Below are 16,758 nucleotides of genomic sequence, written 5' to 3'. Positions count from 1 at the left end.
CTGATATACACTCCTTGCAAAGGAGCCAGCCCTTTTGTACAGCAGTATCGGTGCTATGCTTCAATGCGAGAGGTCCCGGGTTCGTGCCCACCCTCCACCAGTGTGGACTGCCTATATATACACACATACATATACACACACACACACACACACACACACAATGGTATACAAACAGTATGACAATGACCATAATTATGTAATATTTTGCTGCTGTTATCTTTATTTGCTTTAACGTGATAATTTTGTAATTAAAAAATAAAAATAATAAAAATGTTATTTTCACTGTAAATGGCTGAAAAATTCAGGTGGTTTCATTTTTCAAACTACTGTAGACATTGGAATCAACAAGTTAACTTAAATACAGTATGCTTGTTAACACAGCCCAAGAGAGGGAGGTGACTTAAACAAACCCGAAGCACATCTTTTAATGAACTGTATACAGCCCATTCAATTCCTAAAAGCTCTCTGGCGCACTCTGCTGGAAAAGAAAGTATTTGTTTTTCACTTCACGCTGCACTGCACGAGACGTACAGTATACTGTGATGTTCCACGAGTTTACTGTGGTAACAGGGATTCTTAGAACCCACTGTGTGTTTTACATGCACTAAAGTCTGAAATTAGATAATAATCCCTTCAGCTGAAGACTGAAGATAATGTTAAAATTTGCTAGCTATTACAAAATTCATCTAATTTCAGACTTTAGCTATAACAAATTTAATTCATAAAAACAAATTACAAGTGAACACATAATGATCAGTATTTCTGTAATTGCAAATTTCTACAAGAAACTTTTACTCTACATTAGCAATGTCTTGATAAATTCTTTAGTAAGACTTAAGGTGGCTACACACTAGACACAATGCTAAAAGTGTAAATGAGTAGAGATGAAATTAATAACTACTTCTGATAAGTATCTTTCACACCACAGGCGACACGGGATGTGAAATAAATAGCACTGATGATGGTATTGTCAATAGCAATTGTGAACAGTTGTATAAATCTGGCAATTTTCAAACCTGTCGCATCGTCTGTCTCTCTTCAGGTGCGTGTGCTCATGTTGCTGCAAAAGTACTTTGTCGCCTGACGAAAAATCGCATCGCATCTGGTGTGTAGACGCATTTACAGCGATTCAAAATTCTTAATGGAAAAACAAAAACAGCTGCCTTTCCAGAAAGCATCACTCTTCTTACAGGAAAACTAAGGAAATGTGAATCACTGCGATTGCCAATCAGTGCACGTTATCTGCGATTGCCAATGAGTGCACGTTATTTGCGATTGCCAATAAGCGCACGTTATTTATGTTAACACACACAACATTTTGACTTTTTCTTTGGCTCTGTATCACAGTCACCTCCCGCTACCTGTGCCTCTGGAGAAGACCTTTGGTTTCCTTCAAACCCCTCTGAGCTACTTCCCTGGTTTCTATCCCCAATTTCACCCTTTTTCCCCTTCCCTGCTGATTTCTCTGGCACAGTGCTTGTAACACCACTTTTCCCATCATTATCCTCCATTTTCCCTCCTTGCTGGTGTTTAGCTGAATCCCTCTCCGACTTGGATCTCCTGGCCCCCCCTCTGCCTGTACACTCCCCCACTGTGCGCACACCTGCTCCGTGCGGGCCGGCTCCCTCCATGGCAGAGAAGCTGTTGGCTATGGCTAGCTGCAGGTCTTCGTCCTCCCCATCCTCATCCCAACTGTTGTTCCAGTGGCTGAAGGGGGTGCTGCTGAAGGACCTTTGTGTGGGCGCCCCACGGGAGAAGGGGTGCTGGCTCTGGAGGATTGGCTGCTGCACTTCTCGCTGACTGAGCTCCAGCGCCAGAGCTATCTCATCCTCCACACCTGCAGAGGGACAGAGACACACACACTGGCTAGATACATATTTTGCTCAGAATCTTCCATTTCATGTTCATTAAAATAAAATAGTAATTTAGAAAATCAAATCATGTTTACATAATAGGTTTATCATGTTACTTTGGACAGTAACCATGTATTTCAACCCATACTTCTCTGTGATTTATCATATATTACACTGCAGATGGTATACCACAGCAATCTTTTATAACAGTGTGGCAGGGCAGCAGGAGAGAGGGGCAGGGAAAAGCCCTGCTGAGTTAAAAATGTATTATTTTGTTTTATTATTATTATTATTATTATTATTAATTTATTTGTTTATGTACAGTGCCTATAAAAAGTCTACACCCCCTTGAACTTTTATCCACATTTTGTTGTGTCAGTGCCTCAGAGTTTCATACATTTAATTTAATCCCCCCCCCCCACTTCTCCACACACACCATACTGCACACTTAAGGGGAAAAAACATTTTTATTGAGAAAAAAAGTTATATATTAAAAATACAAAACTGAAAGATCATAATTGGATAAGTCTCCAACCCCTTGAGTTAATACTTGGTGGAAGCACCTTTGGCAGCAATTACAGCTGTGAGTCTGCTGGGATAGGTCTCTACCAACTTTGCACACCTAGATTTGGCAATATTTGACCATTCTTCTGTACAAAACTGTTCAAGCTCTGTCAAGTTCCTTGTGGAGCATTGATGGACAGCAATCTTCAGGTCATGCCACACATTTTTGATTGGATTTAAGTCTGGGCTCTGACTGGGCCACTCAAGGACATTTACCTTTTTGTTCCTTAGCCACTCTTTGGGTCACTGTCATGTTGAAAGGTGAACTTCCATCCCAGTTTCAACTTTCTTGCAGAGGGCAGCAGGTTTTCCTCAAGGATTTCTCTGTACTTTGCTCAATTCATTTTCCCTTCTATCCTGACAAGTGCCCCAGTCCTTACCGATGAGAAATATCCCCATAAAACATGATGCTGCCACCACCATTCTTCACAGTAGGGATGGTGTTACTTGGGTGATGCGCTGTGTTGGGTTTGGTCCAAAAAGTTCCATTTTAGTTTTGTCAAACCACAAAACTTTTTTCCATGACTACAGAATTTCCAGAGTTTTTTTTTTTGCATAGTTTAAACGGGATTCAAGGTGGGCTTTCTTGAGTAATGGCTTCCTTCTTGCCACCCTAACATACAGGCCAGATTTGTGGAGTGCTTGGGATATTGTTGTCACATGCACACTTTGACCAGTCTTGGCCATAAAAGCCTTTAGCTCTTGTAAAGTTGCCATTGGCCTCTTGGTAGCCTCTCTGATCAGTCTCCTTCTTGCTTGGTCTTCCAGTTTGGAGGGACGGCCTGATCTAGGCAGGGTCTTGGTGGTGCCATACACCTTCCACTTCTTAATAATCGTCTTGACCGTGCTCCAAGGGATATTCAAGGCCTTTGATATTTTTTTATACCCATCCCCTGATCTGTGCCTTTCAACAACTTTGTCCCAGAGTTCTTTAGAAAGCGCCTTGGTGCTCACGGTTGAGTCTTTGCTTTGAAATGAACTACCCAGCAGAGAGAGCCTACAGGAACTGCTGAATTTATCCTGAAATCATGTGAATCACTACAATTTAACACAGGTGGAGGCCACTTAACTTGGTATGTGATTTTGAAGGCGATTGGTTATACCTGAGCTAATTTAGGATTGCTATTACAAGGGGGCTGGACACTATCCAACCAAGCTATTTCAGTTTTTATTTTTAATTAATTATCTACAAATTTCTAGAATATTTTTTTCACTTGGAAGTTGTAGGGTAGGATGTGTAAATAGATGAAAAAAAATTAATGCATTTTATTTTTAGGCTATAAGGCAACAAAAGGTGAACATTTTAAAAGGGGGTGTAGACTTTCTATACTGTATAAACATGATGGCGAAAGCAATGTATTTTGTTTATTGTTGGGCAGCAATGATGGGGAAGCCCCATCCCACAAAACCTTGTGCAGAAGGTGACCATCTCCCAAGTTAATCCTTGATTCATTTGTTGCTAAACGGGAGATGTTCTATGCATTCGGGGTGGGTGTTCTAGAGGAGAGAACGGGAGCGAGAGAGGAGTGAAACTAAAACAAAAGGAAAAGTAAGGATCAGTGAAGACAACTGCCCAGCCTGACCTAAATCTGTTTTGTTTTGTGCTCGAGAGTTGTTTTTGTTTAAAACTTCAAATTTCACTCTGTGAGCAGTGTTTTCTGTTTGAATATTTTATTTTATATTTAAGAACATAAAGTTTACAAACGAGAGGAGGCCATTCGGCCCATCTTGCTCGTTTGGTTGTTAGTAGCTTATTGATCCCAGAATCTCATCAAGCAGCTTCTTGAAGGATCCCAGGGTGTCAGCTTCAACAACATTACTGGGGAGTTGATTCCAGACCGTCACGATTCTCTGTGTAAAAAAGTGTCTCCTATTTTCTGTTCTGAATGCCCCTTTGTCTAATCTCTTTTGTTTTAATAAAAACGGCGCAACAGTGTGCTTTGCACCCGAATATCTGTGTGTGTTGCAGTTCCTGCTTCTGGCTTGACATCACCACCCTCAGCCGTGCTGTCACAAAAGGTAATCAAAAAAAATCCTTAATAATCAAAATGAAAGCAGGAAAGTTTGTTTCAGTGAAAGAAGGAATCAGGTAACTATAATAGCAGTCAAGAAGTAAAAGAAAAAGTAGAAATCGACTTCACTTTGAATGTTTGGTACAAAATTGTACAGTGCTTAGTAAAGAGTCATTTTACTGAAAATGTTTCCCATAGTAAAAGCACAGCAAAGAGTAATAAAGCATAGTGAAAGCATGGTAAAGCATAGGTAAGCATTGTAGCCCTGAGAGGTATTGTAAAGCATATTAAACACAGTAAACGCGTAGTATAACCATGAGAAAAGCATGTGAAAACTGCAAAAATACTGTGCAAATTTACAATTGTAAACTTGTGTAGGGGTGGAGTACAGATCCCAGTACAGCAAACTATGTACCTCATTACATTGATGTAAGCACTTGACAAAATATTTCTCTATTTGACCTTTGTAGAATATGCCCCACAAATTATACTGCACAAAAAAAGGATAGTCACTTCTGGCAGAAAAAAATAAGAAATATACCGATCTTCGAACGAGCTACTGAATATACCCTGATCTCAAAAACAAGCTATTTAATATACTCTGATCTCCACGAACGAGCTATTGAATATACCGATCTCAAAAACGAGAGACTGACTATACCCTGATCTCCATGAATGAACTATTGAATATACCCTGATCTCGACGAACGAGCGACTGAATATAGCTGCTAAACGACATCACGCATGCTCAATTAATAGACAAATTGCTAAAGGTTAAACAAAACTCTAATTACTGCTGATGCTAGCTGTGTAGTTTGTATCCCTGCAATACCCTTCTCAATATGATGCTATGCACAGATCCTGGATCAACTTGGAAATAAAGCTGAACAGATGCAGTAGTTATTTTTGGTCGGATATCGTATCAGCCTGTGAAAACCTTACGTTGGTGTCACAGTATTTGCGGCTTGTATTCAATAAAAACCTCCTCCTTACAACAACATATTTAGCTGTGTTGTAAAAGGGGTCTTAAACAAATATGTTGTCAGTTAATGTTGTCATATGCACAATATTGGCTGCAATCTGCCATCTTAATTATGTTGAAAAACATATTGTAGGGATACATACAGCACAGGCAGCAACAACGAAGTAAAGTGTTTTGTTATAAACACTACAACCCCTTTAGTGACAATTTAGTTATTAAGACTGCAAAACTAGTACTGAATCTCTTTGTGTCTGTGTGTTATTTTGTATATCTATAGAGAGCCATATAAGGAAATGTCAATTTGTATGTACAATTCTGCACCTGCCCAAAAACAACTCATAATGCAGTGATGACTGCAGTCTGACTCCACTGTGCAGTGAACTGTCTGAATCCTAAACATGCTTGGTATAGGTGTGGCAGTGCTAGATGGAGAGTATTGAGGGAGGGAGGGGGTGTACACAGCTGTTAGGACTGCAGTGGGCAGTGCTGGATCATGTATTATGCACTTTCCACTGTATTTAATGTACTATTTCATGTATTATGCTACTATCCTGTATCATGCACTTTTCATGCATTTAATGTATTATGCTTTTTTTTTTCACTGTATAGCATGTATTATGCATTTCTCTGTATTTAAAGTATTATTCATTTTCCAGTTGTTACTGCATCTTGTAAAGCGCTTTGTGACGGTGGTCCACTAAGAAAGGCGCTATGTAAAATAAAGTGATTGATTGGAGAGTACAGAGGGGGTGCACACAGCTGTTAGAACTGCAGTGGGCAGTGTTGGATGGAGAGTACAGTGGGAGTGAGGGAGGAGTGTGCACACAGCTGTTAGGATTGCCGTGAGCTGTGCTGGATGGAGAGTACAGTGGGAGTGTGGGAGGAGTGTGCACACAGCTGTTAGGATTGCCGTGGGCTGTGCTGGATGGAGAGTACAGTGGAAGTGAGGGAGGAGTGTGCACACAGCTGTTAGGATTGCAGTGGGCTGTGCTGGATGGAGAGTACAGAGGGAGGGAGGGGGTGCACACAGCTGTTAGGGTTGCAGTGGGCAGTATTGGATGGAGAGTACAGTGGGAGTGAGGGAGGAGTGTGCACACAGCTGTTAGGATTGCAGTGGGCTGTGCTGGATGGAGAGTACAGAGGGAGGGAGGGGGTGCACACAGCTGTTAGGATTGCAGTGGGCTGTGCTGGATGGAGAGTACAGTGGGAGTGTGGGAGGAGTGTGCACACAGCTGTTAGGATTGCCGTGGGCTGTGCTGGATGGAGAGTACAATGGAAGTGAGGGAGGAGTGTGCACACAGCTGTTAGGATTGCAGTGGGCAGTATTGGATGGAGAGTACAGTGGGAGTGAGGGAGGAGTGTGCACACAGATGTTAGGATTGCAGTGGGCTGTGCTGGATGGAGAGTACAGAGGGAGGGAGGGGGTGCACACAGCTGTTAGGGTTGCAGTGGGCAGTGTTGGATGGAGAGTACAGTGGGAGTGAGGGAGGAGTGTGCACACAGCTGTTAGGATTGCCGTGGGCTGTGCTGGATGGAGAGTACAGTGGGAGTGTGGGAGGAGTGTGCACACAGCTGTTAGGATTGCCATGGGCTGTGCTGGATGGAGAGTACAGTGGAAGTGAGGGAGGAGTGTGCACACAGCTGTTAGGATTGCAGTGGGCTGTGCTGGATGGAAAGTACAGAGGGAGGGAGGGGGTGCACACAGCTGTTAGGGTTGCAGTGGGCAGTGTTGGATGGAGAGTACAGTGGGAGTGAGGGAGGAGTGTGCACACAGCTGTTAGGACTGCAGTGGGCAGTGTTGGATGGAGAGTACAGTGGGAGTGAGGGAGGGGGTGCACACAGCTGTTAGGGTTGCAGTGGGCAGTGTTGGATGGAGAGTACAGTGGGAGTGAGGGAGGAGTGAGCACACAGCTGTTTGGACTGCAGTGGGAAGTGTTGGATGGAGAGTACAGTGGGAGTGAGGGAGGAGTGTGCACACAGCTGTTAGGACTGCAGTGGGCAGTGTTGGATGGAGAGTACAGTGGAAGTGAGGGAGGAGTGTGCACACAGCTGTTAGGGTTGCAGTGGGTAGTGCTGGATGGAGAGTAGAGGGAAGGAGGGAGGGAAGGACAGAGGGAGGGGGTGCACACAGCTGTTACTTGCCGTTTATTCTGATGGATTTTAGCTGCCCATCCTCCTCGACCTCAATTCTTTCTTGACCATTCTCGACGACCCTAACAAAGACAGAGTATGAACATTCAAATGGCATATGCGATATGCGTCTGTTCAACAAGGAAGCATGATGTAAGTGGGGGGGGGGGGGGAATAACGATAAGTAACAATCCCACCTCAATTAACACAGATGCATTTTTCATTTCGGGAATATAAAACTTACTTTTTTGTTGTGATTTGCTTTCCGTTGACAATCCTGGTGGACGTGGACACAGACCGGAAATGTCCCATACCAGACCCACCCATTGAGGAGAATGAAGTAAAGTCTATTACAACGTGAAAACAAAAGAACACTGGTTAGTACAGTGTGTCATTTCATTGCACATGTGATATCTGTGCGCTTACATCAACTGCAGGTCAACATGTCACAACGGTAGGCAGAAGTCCTAGCACAGCAGCAACAATTCCGACGAGTCATTAGTTTTCTTTTATTTTTGATTTGCTGGTATTACAACATTGATCTCAGTTCAGTGGTTTGTTCATCAATGTTATGCTTCATGCACAGAAAAGCTTTTTAAAAAAGACTAGGTAAAGCTCTACAATAGCAATTAAGCTACTATCAACTTGTGATCACAAGTAACAATTTCATGAATGTTATTTTTCTGATGAAATGTAGCAATGAATAACAACCTTCAGACATCACTGGGACACCAATGAGGATGCTGCTGGTGATAACAGAGATAATACATGCTTTTTGGGATATGGGCAGCAGCCCTTTATATTTAAGAAGACAAGCTTGTCATGACCTGAATGACAGACCTCGTGATGCTGTAGGTAAGTGGAATCTTTTTAAAAATTTTTTATTTAGAGTGCCCATTTACGGGGTCACAGAGGGTCCTCTGATCCTACAGCCAAGTCAGTCATCGAGAAGCTGAAGAGCGAATACTGGCGAGCTACTGGCCTCTTGATAAGAGCTGGCCCTGCAGGTGTCCCTTTGACCTGGGGAGCACTGAAGAGCGGATAGTGGTGAGCTACTGGCCTCTTGATAACAGCCGGCCCTGCAGGTGTCCCTTTGACCTGGGGAGCACCAGCCAATGCTAAACTCCATGTGGAATCCTGAACAAAGACCACCAGGATGCTCTCCTGCACTCCCCTGCATACTATGTGGTTGTGGCTTTACCAGCTAAGGCACTCAAGGTCCCTTCACATGGAATCTTAGTCAACTGAATTTCATTACGATCAAGATAAATCTAGGTTTTAAAGTAGTGAGAAAAATCGGTTTTCTAATAGTGGTAGTGCTCTCTCAAAGGTTCTAGCGTGTGGTAGTTGACCTTGACTCTTTAGAGCCCTGGCCTCCAGTCGGTCAACTACTACACTACAGAGCCTTCATTGAGAGGGCATCATTACTAAAGAATAGAACATTTAACCCTTAGCGGTCCATTTATTCAGCACCTGTCAGGCGCGTCAGGTCCAATTTATTTTCACACGCGCTGTTTAAAATTTCACAGTAAAACAGGTTTCAAAGGCACTGCATATTAACAGGACACTCAGTACTGCATCTCCAGCCAAGCCCCACCCCTTGCTCATTGTATTTATCACATACCTCTTCACAGTAGTGCATACTGATAAATCACCAAACTCCTCAATAATGTGATCCAACTCATTATTTTATTACTATAACATCTCAAAAAGCTCTCAAATGTCTGTGATATTCTTTGAGCGCTGGATGCGTAAGCAGCTATCTTGTTTTTTTCCAGAGAAAAAACGACTATAGACCTGTGCTTGATATCTTTTTGATGATATCAGACAGGTTCTGACATCGGACCGGAAAGGGAAAATTGTAATGTAGGACCTGGTCAGACATAAGACTTCAAAGGGATAAATAAGTACTATGATGTGAACAGTTCTGCAGGTATATCCAAAGGTATTTCGTAGATTGTGCTAAGGACAATCAATACGGAGTCTCCTTGCGATTGATAACCTTGCAGGGTCTATGATGCATTGATGCAGGTTCATTCACACACACACTCTTCAGGACCTGCTCCTGGGAAGGACAAGTGTTCCCACACACTGCAGGATCTGCTTCTGGGAAGGAGAAGCGTACCCACACACTGCAGTACCTGCTCCTGGGAAGGAGAAGAAGCTCCGGGGTCCAGGTCGTGATCCTCTAGTGCTTCTGTGCATATCAGAGAAGGGGGCGAAATCATCTAAAGAAGACAGATAAAATGAATCAGTACAGCTGAAACCGTGTTATGGGGAAGGCATCACCTGTTTTACTGTGCTTGTGTCTAATGGTCTTGCTGGGTATCTTGATGTACGGGCAGTGGTTACACATAGTTTAAGAGATAAGTACAGTTGCTTTTCAAACACCAGACCTGAACCACTAGAATTTTTTTTAAGTAGTCCTGGACCATACCATTTGACATAGAATGATCCTTAAAGTATAGTGGTTTGGGTGCTATGAAACAGGATGTTAAGGTACAATTTCTTTAAGGATTTCTAACTGTTTTAAAGGGGGAGATCTGTACACCAGTTATTACTAATGACCCTTACCAAAGAAATCTGCAAACGGATCCTGACCCCCGAAAAACTCTCTGAAGACTTCCTCTGGACTGCGGAATGTAAAGGTGAACCCAGGGAAGTCTGCAGAGCTGGGTCCACTAGCTGGGTGGGAGACAGACAGAGACAGATGTCAGAGCATTCACAAGGAGAAGTGTGCAGAGCTGGATTCACTGGCTGGGCGGGAGAGACAGATGCATTTACAACATCAGATACACAGTAATCCACCTGCCTTCAGTAGTTATTTCTAAATACAGCCTGTTCACTACACTTGAAGATAACAGTACAACAGACTGCTTTGCTTGCCAAGGCATTAATATTAGGTATAAAGAAAGACAAGCCTACGTACAATATAAGGTTTTAACAGGAGACTTGCAAGTCCACTGCCTTTTTTGCAACTAAAGCATTGGAAACCAGGGTTTATTTTTCTCCTAGTTTTCTTGGAAAATGTAGTTCACTGTCTTCCTATAACTCCAGAATGATCCCATGGTACAATCACCTTGTGCCCATTGCACCATGAAGTGTCAATATCGCAGCCATTCACTTTTCAGTCTACAAGGTTGCTGCTTGCAGCAACAAAATGCAAAATAAAATATTTTTAAATTAACTACAATGGATTATTGGTCCAACTGCAAGTGCTAACACAAGCTCTAATTTGAAGTTAAATAATAAAAAAAAGAAGTCAACAGTTAAGATGGGTCTATCAATCTGATCTAACCAAAGAACAGATTCTCTGATTTTTCCTGGACCCCTGAGGCAAAAAATTTTACAAAAGCCCACTGCAGTAGTAAATTCGTAAAGCAGTAGGCTCAGTAAATTCTTACTTTGTCCTGTGAGTCCGTCCTTTCCATATCTGTCATAAACATCCCTCTTGTTCTCTACAAAGCAAAAACATATTATTGATTTTGTGGGTGTGAGTTAGCAAGAAACATGATCATCCCATCAGTTAATTATCTCACTGTCAGCACTGATATTGCTAATCTCAGTCTTTCTTATCACATTGTTCTAACATTAAAATGAAACACCTCGCACAACACCTTCATAACAAGTTGTACTGTGGAAGTTGTAAATGTGTTAGTGATGCATGAACGAAAGAAAACCTGCCAAATACCATTGCTTCTTGAATCCAATTGCAGGAAGTGTAGACCTAACACGAGTATGAGACCCTCGGCCTAACTGAAGGATGAACTGTGGAAAATACCTATTAAACAGACCGGGGCATAGCGCACTCTTCATATACAGTAAGTAACCACAGAAGTGGCTTTAGATACTGCTGTTTCACTTTGTCCACTCCTTGTCCAAGATTTTGAAACAACACTACTTGAAGGTAATGACACTGAGATGAAACAATAGGCTTCTATGGAAGTAAGTGTTGCAGCCCCCCACACATATCTTTCGCAATGCAACCCTTAGAGAAATAAGATGCAAGAGAGCCTCTTACTGTCTGCCAGCACTTCATAAGCTTCTGCTATCTCCTTGAATTTCTTTTCTGCATGCTCCTTGTTGTCTGGGTTCTTGTCAGGGTGCCACCGCAATGCCTGCTTTCGGTATCTAAAAATAAAACAAAACAAACAGCGTTACAGCCAACGCAAGCTATAACAGAAGCACTAGACACCGCCTGTAATGGAACGTTATTGAGAGAATAACAAAATATAGTAAGTAGCTTGTCAGCCAAGGCAAGCGAGGCAAGGCCTCACCAATAATTCCCAAAGGCTTAAAAAAACAAACAAACAAAAAAAAAAAAAACACATTTTGCATATTCGTTTTATTGAATTGAGAAAGATAAACACATTTAATCATGGTAAATAAATTTAAGTCCACAGAAGTGCTAGTGACATTATTTAAAGTCTCAACTTGCTTTCACCAGTAGTGAAAGCACAACACCACAAAGCTGGAACAATGAAGTGGTGCCACAGTGCTGCGTCAGGCAGAAACCTGAGCACCTTCACAAAGCTACTTATTACCATGGCGACCCATTACACTGGGGAGTCCATTTGTGAAGTCGTTGTTATGGTAACCACAGCTTGGTGAGGCACATGCTGGATTAGGAAGGTAGCACTGTGAACAAACTATTGTTGGCAATGTTTCCTTTCAGCTAAATAAGACAAGGTTACATCTCTTTTAACCCTTTGACCAGGAGCCGAAAGAAGCTGAAAAAAAAAAAAGGGGCTGTACCTGAGCAATACACATAGCCCCTGCACCACAAAGATAACACGGACACAAACAAAGAAGACATCTGCTTCTGCATCCAGCGCTCAAAGAACATCAGACATTTGCAAAGTTTTTTGGGATGTTATAGTAATAAAATAATGACTTGGATCTCATTATTGAGGAGTTTGGTGATAAAACAAATGATCAGGCGAGGATTTATCAATATGCAGAGGTATGTGAAAAATACAGCGAACAAAGGGTGGGGCTTGGCTGGAGATACAGTACTGATGTCCTTTTGTTATGCAGGACCTTTTAAACCTGTTTTACTCTGAAAATATATATATTTTATGTTAATCATCACATGCAAAATAAACGGACCGTGTGAAAATAAATTGAACCTGACATGCCTGACAAGCGCTGAATAAATGGACCGTTAAGCGTTAATAGACATAACTGTCAGTTTCTTGCCACGACATAAAAAGCTGCCTTGTTTGTTGAATTAATGATTTTGTGATACTGTATTTGTGTCTTTAAAGCAAATGTTCCATGCTGGTGTTACATAATCACTTGAACTAAACACTGCGTGGTTAAGGTTCTGATTTGCCAATTGATTATATAAACCTGTACCCGGAATTCCTGTAAGGTGTGTGTTGTTTACAGTGCTATTGTTTTTTAATTGAAAGGCGCATATTTTACATAGAGAATGCAGTCTACTATTTGAATGCATTAAAATGCTCTCAGTGGAGGCATATAATAACAAAATAACTTACTTTTAGTACATTAGCCATAAGGTGGGGGGTGGTAATAACTATTTTGTGATTCACGTCTCACCTGTCAAAAGTCATGAGCCGCCACTGCTGTATTATTAAAACTTAACTACGAAAATTTAAAAATACAGCCGTGTACCACACACTGAGGGTCGATTGAACCAACGTGGATTAACCATTAACCCAGATTAAATCAAGGATTATATTTGTATCATGTTGCACAAAACTTTTACCCAGGTTTTATATGTAATCCTCGTTTAACATTAATCCAAGGATAAACATTTCTTAATCCGAGATTAAAATATAAAATCACACTGCACCACTCATTTTAACCAAAGGTTTACGTGTGAAAAATGAATTACATTTAAACTTTCCTTCAAGGCGATTTAAACTTTGGTATAATAGCAGCAAACCTCAGCTAGATTGAGTTCCGCTAAAAAAAATTAGACAGACCGAATCCATTTGAAATTTACAGTGATATATTTGAGTAAAGGTGAAAGTTGTGTGTCGTTGAGGCAAAGTGGCTGAGTGGATACAGGTGCAGGAGTGATCCACTGCGTGAATGAAACAGACAAAGATGTTTGTAATCCAATGTGGAAATGTTTTTATTTCTTTTATATCTAGGTCTGGTGACCAAAAATAAATCACCTGGCAATACACAACAATGTATACTGCACAGGGTAAATAACGGGGTTGCAGTCCCCAATAATAAACTAATATTTATATATATAATTAGTGGTGGTGGGTGATACAGTTTATTAGTGACAGTAGTGCAGTGCTGTTCAGGCTTTGTGCTGGCCCTCGGCGACAGCTCTGGAATTGTGTTAGCAGTCTAGTAATTTACAAAACAAGACAAATTACACACAGACAAACAAACAAAACACTCATGATACTGTTCTTCTCACAGGGTCTCTCACAGTCCTTCACGATTCAAAACACAAACCAAAGCGAAGGAACAGATTGCGTTTCTCAGTCCACTTTTATGCCGTCACACATGACCATTTGGTAAACGAGTACAACCGCCTCTCCAATCTGCGGCTGCCACGTCATTTCCCTTCTGGGTCAACACGTTCATGCAACAGAGTCCCGTCCCCTTTCTAGTTGGCCGACTTCCCTTGAACCCTGCGAAAGAACTGTCAGGCAAGCCCGTCCAGGGAACTCTGTTCTCGCTGCTTAGCACACTCACCGCTCGGGAGGGAAATGTACAGCCAAGAATCATTGTATTTCTGTCACATATCCCACCTAATTTCATTAACTGAATGACAAGTGTTCTGCAACAATATATTTTAGGATGTGACATCAATGGGTAGGAAAATTACTAGCTTTTCCACAACCCAAACAGTTGAACACCAAAAAAACAAGTGCTTGTCGCTCTTGTTTATCAGATTAGTTGGACCACTGCTGGTATTGTTCAAACCTGACGATTATATTAAAAAAGTGCTATATTAGGAAAAGGGCTATATTAGGAAAGGTCGGCAGGCAGCTACCAACTCCAGCAAAAAGGCTGGAAACCCACAAGCAGATGAGAACTGGAAGCGCATTATATGGAAGCTACTGTAAATCAAAGTCAGTGGAATATAAACTAAAACAAAGATATTCTTACAGTTACTTGATATTCAGAATTAATGCAGGACAACCTGGTCGGCACGATTAGAGATTGGGTTAAGGGTTGTAGGAAAGCAGCAGGCTGCATGTGGGGCCTATGTTGTCACGTCTTGATAATTAATTTAAAACATCATCTGAGCAGAGAAATGGTATATAAGGAGTGCAATTAATAGAATTGAATGTTTTCTTACGTTTGAAGTCTTCTTTCTATTATTTACATTTGCTAAATACTGTGTATACAAATAATGACTGATTGCTAATAAGAAATCTAGGATTACATGCTTAACCCAAGATTTACTAATCAATGTAATTAAAACATAACCCCAGATCAATGAACCCTATTCATTGGATTATTTAATCCATGCTGGTGCAAATCAACCCAAATACTCTAATAAGACATTACACCATATTTTCAAAGCATTTACTCCAATTTACTCTTAATTTAACTCCTATTTTTTGGTAAAACATCTGTAAATTTTCTAGAACTAGAACCAAACAACTAAGTTAAATATTTCAAGTTCTCTTAAAGAGTAAGTAGCAGGATTCTAAAACATATAGTGGTACATATCCCCACCTTTTGCTACAACTAACGTACCTTTTTTCTTTTCATTGCTAACATCCTGACAACTTTTTACACTTCTAACTTAAGTCTGTTTCAAAGCTCTTTTCAACTCGTTGATCGCACGTACCGGGTGTCCTGGCGTGGCTCACCCTCTGCCTCTTGCTCTCTTTTCCTTCCTCTCTTCCTCTCCTTTCTGACATTTTCTCCAGTATCCCTGCCTGCCTCTTGGCCATCTCCTTGATGCACTCGCATCATCTTAAAATCGACCTTTTAAAATCAGACCCCCTCTTCTTCCCCCCTCTTCCCACTGCTAATCTCTCTCTCTATTCCTCTTGAATCCACCATCCTCTCTACCTCCTCATCCACCAATAACCTTGGTGTCACCCTCAACCCCTCCCTCTCCTACTCTCAGCACAACTCTACTCTGGCACGCTGCTGTCGCTTCTTCCTCAGCAACATACATAGAATTCGCCCCTTCCTAAACTACTACTCCATACAGCTCAGCTCCTGGCCGATCTCCCTGCCTCTGCTACCTGTCTGCTCCAGCTCATCCAAAACTCTGCTGCTCACTTTGTCTTTTCCCTTCCTCGTTTCTCCCACGCTACACCGCTGCTCCGCTCTCTGCACTGGCTCCATATCACTTTCAATTATCAATTTTAAAACTCCTGTAATCACCTATCTCTGTTTTCATCATTCTGCTCCCTCCTCTCTAGACTATCATTTCTCCGTACACCCCCTCTCACTCCTTCCGCTCCGCCACCACCGGCAGATTAGCTGATATTCTGTAATTTTATATTTTTTAATGTGATACTTCATACTGTGATATTTTGTAACAATCGTAAGTCGTCCTGGATAAGGGTGCCTGCTAATAAATAAATAAAATGACTGCTCTAGTGCACTGGGGTTTGAGATCTGTCCTGTAAATCACTGCAGTAAGAGCGATAAAAAAAAATCTAAACAAATAAGTACTCTGGCTTGTCTTATGTACCACCTCATGGACTGTTTTTGCTGTTGTCTGTTTGACAATGTGGGCAAAAATCCTTACACTATTAGTGCACAAAAGCAGACATTTTGAAAAGAGCTTTAAAACTTTTAAGTTATAGTAAAAGTTGTCGGGATGTTAACAATGAAAAGAAAAATTACAGGTTAGTTATTTAAACAGTTGTAGTGACATGTTGGGGAGGAGACGCTATGTTTTTCGTAACCCTGCTACTAACTCTTTGAGCACTCTCAAAGTATTTTTTACTTCATTTATAGCAATAACATGATTTTTTTCTCCTTGCAAAAAATAGTTAAGAATAGAAAATAAGTCTCTAAGCATAAAAAAAGTCACATGACCTCAGAGTTATGAGGCTTTGACACCGTGGGAGTGGCAGCTTGATAAAAAGTTAGCATAAAAGGATTCCTTTGTTTTGAATGATACCCACAATCAAGAGAAAAAACAATAATTTGAAGAGTTAGGTCTTTATCATCCAGAATACAAAAAAGTCACACAACCCCAATATGACAACCATCTGAGGTCACAGGTCAAAGTGACGCAGCTGTAGCAGCG

General features: G+C 41.4%; 1 protein-coding gene across 4 annotated transcripts in view; it reads right to left on the bottom strand.

Annotated features, from left to right (window-relative positions):
* The window catches only part of dnajb2 (DnaJ heat shock protein family (Hsp40) member B2), a 37,512-nt gene that overhangs the window by 12,768 nt on the left and 7,986 nt on the right, over nucleotides 1-16,758 (bottom strand). For 2 of the 4 annotated variants that reach the window (XM_041264820.1, XM_041264819.1), the window contains exons 3-9: nucleotides 11,563-11,672; nucleotides 10,946-10,999; nucleotides 10,116-10,226; nucleotides 9,683-9,769; nucleotides 7,786-7,888; nucleotides 7,554-7,624; nucleotides 1,604-1,837 (exon numbers count right to left, since the gene is read on the bottom strand). In XM_041264820.1, the coding sequence (XP_041120754.1) occupies nucleotides 1,604-1,837; nucleotides 7,554-7,624; nucleotides 7,786-7,888; nucleotides 9,683-9,769; nucleotides 10,116-10,226; nucleotides 10,946-10,999; nucleotides 11,563-11,672 (770 nt within the window). Of the gene's footprint in view, nucleotides 1-197; nucleotides 1,838-7,553; nucleotides 7,625-7,785; nucleotides 7,889-9,682; nucleotides 9,770-10,115; nucleotides 10,227-10,945; nucleotides 11,000-11,562; nucleotides 11,673-16,758 lie in introns of those variants that run through there. The other 2 variants (XM_041264817.1, XM_041264818.1) reach the window with 1 other exon arrangement.

This window comes from Polyodon spathula, chromosome 11, assembly GCF_017654505.1.
Source record: "Polyodon spathula isolate WHYD16114869_AA chromosome 11, ASM1765450v1, whole genome shotgun sequence".
Taxonomy (NCBI): Eukaryota; Metazoa; Chordata; class Actinopteri; order Acipenseriformes; family Polyodontidae; genus Polyodon; species Polyodon spathula.
This window is presented reverse-complemented; position numbering and strand designations above follow the sequence as displayed.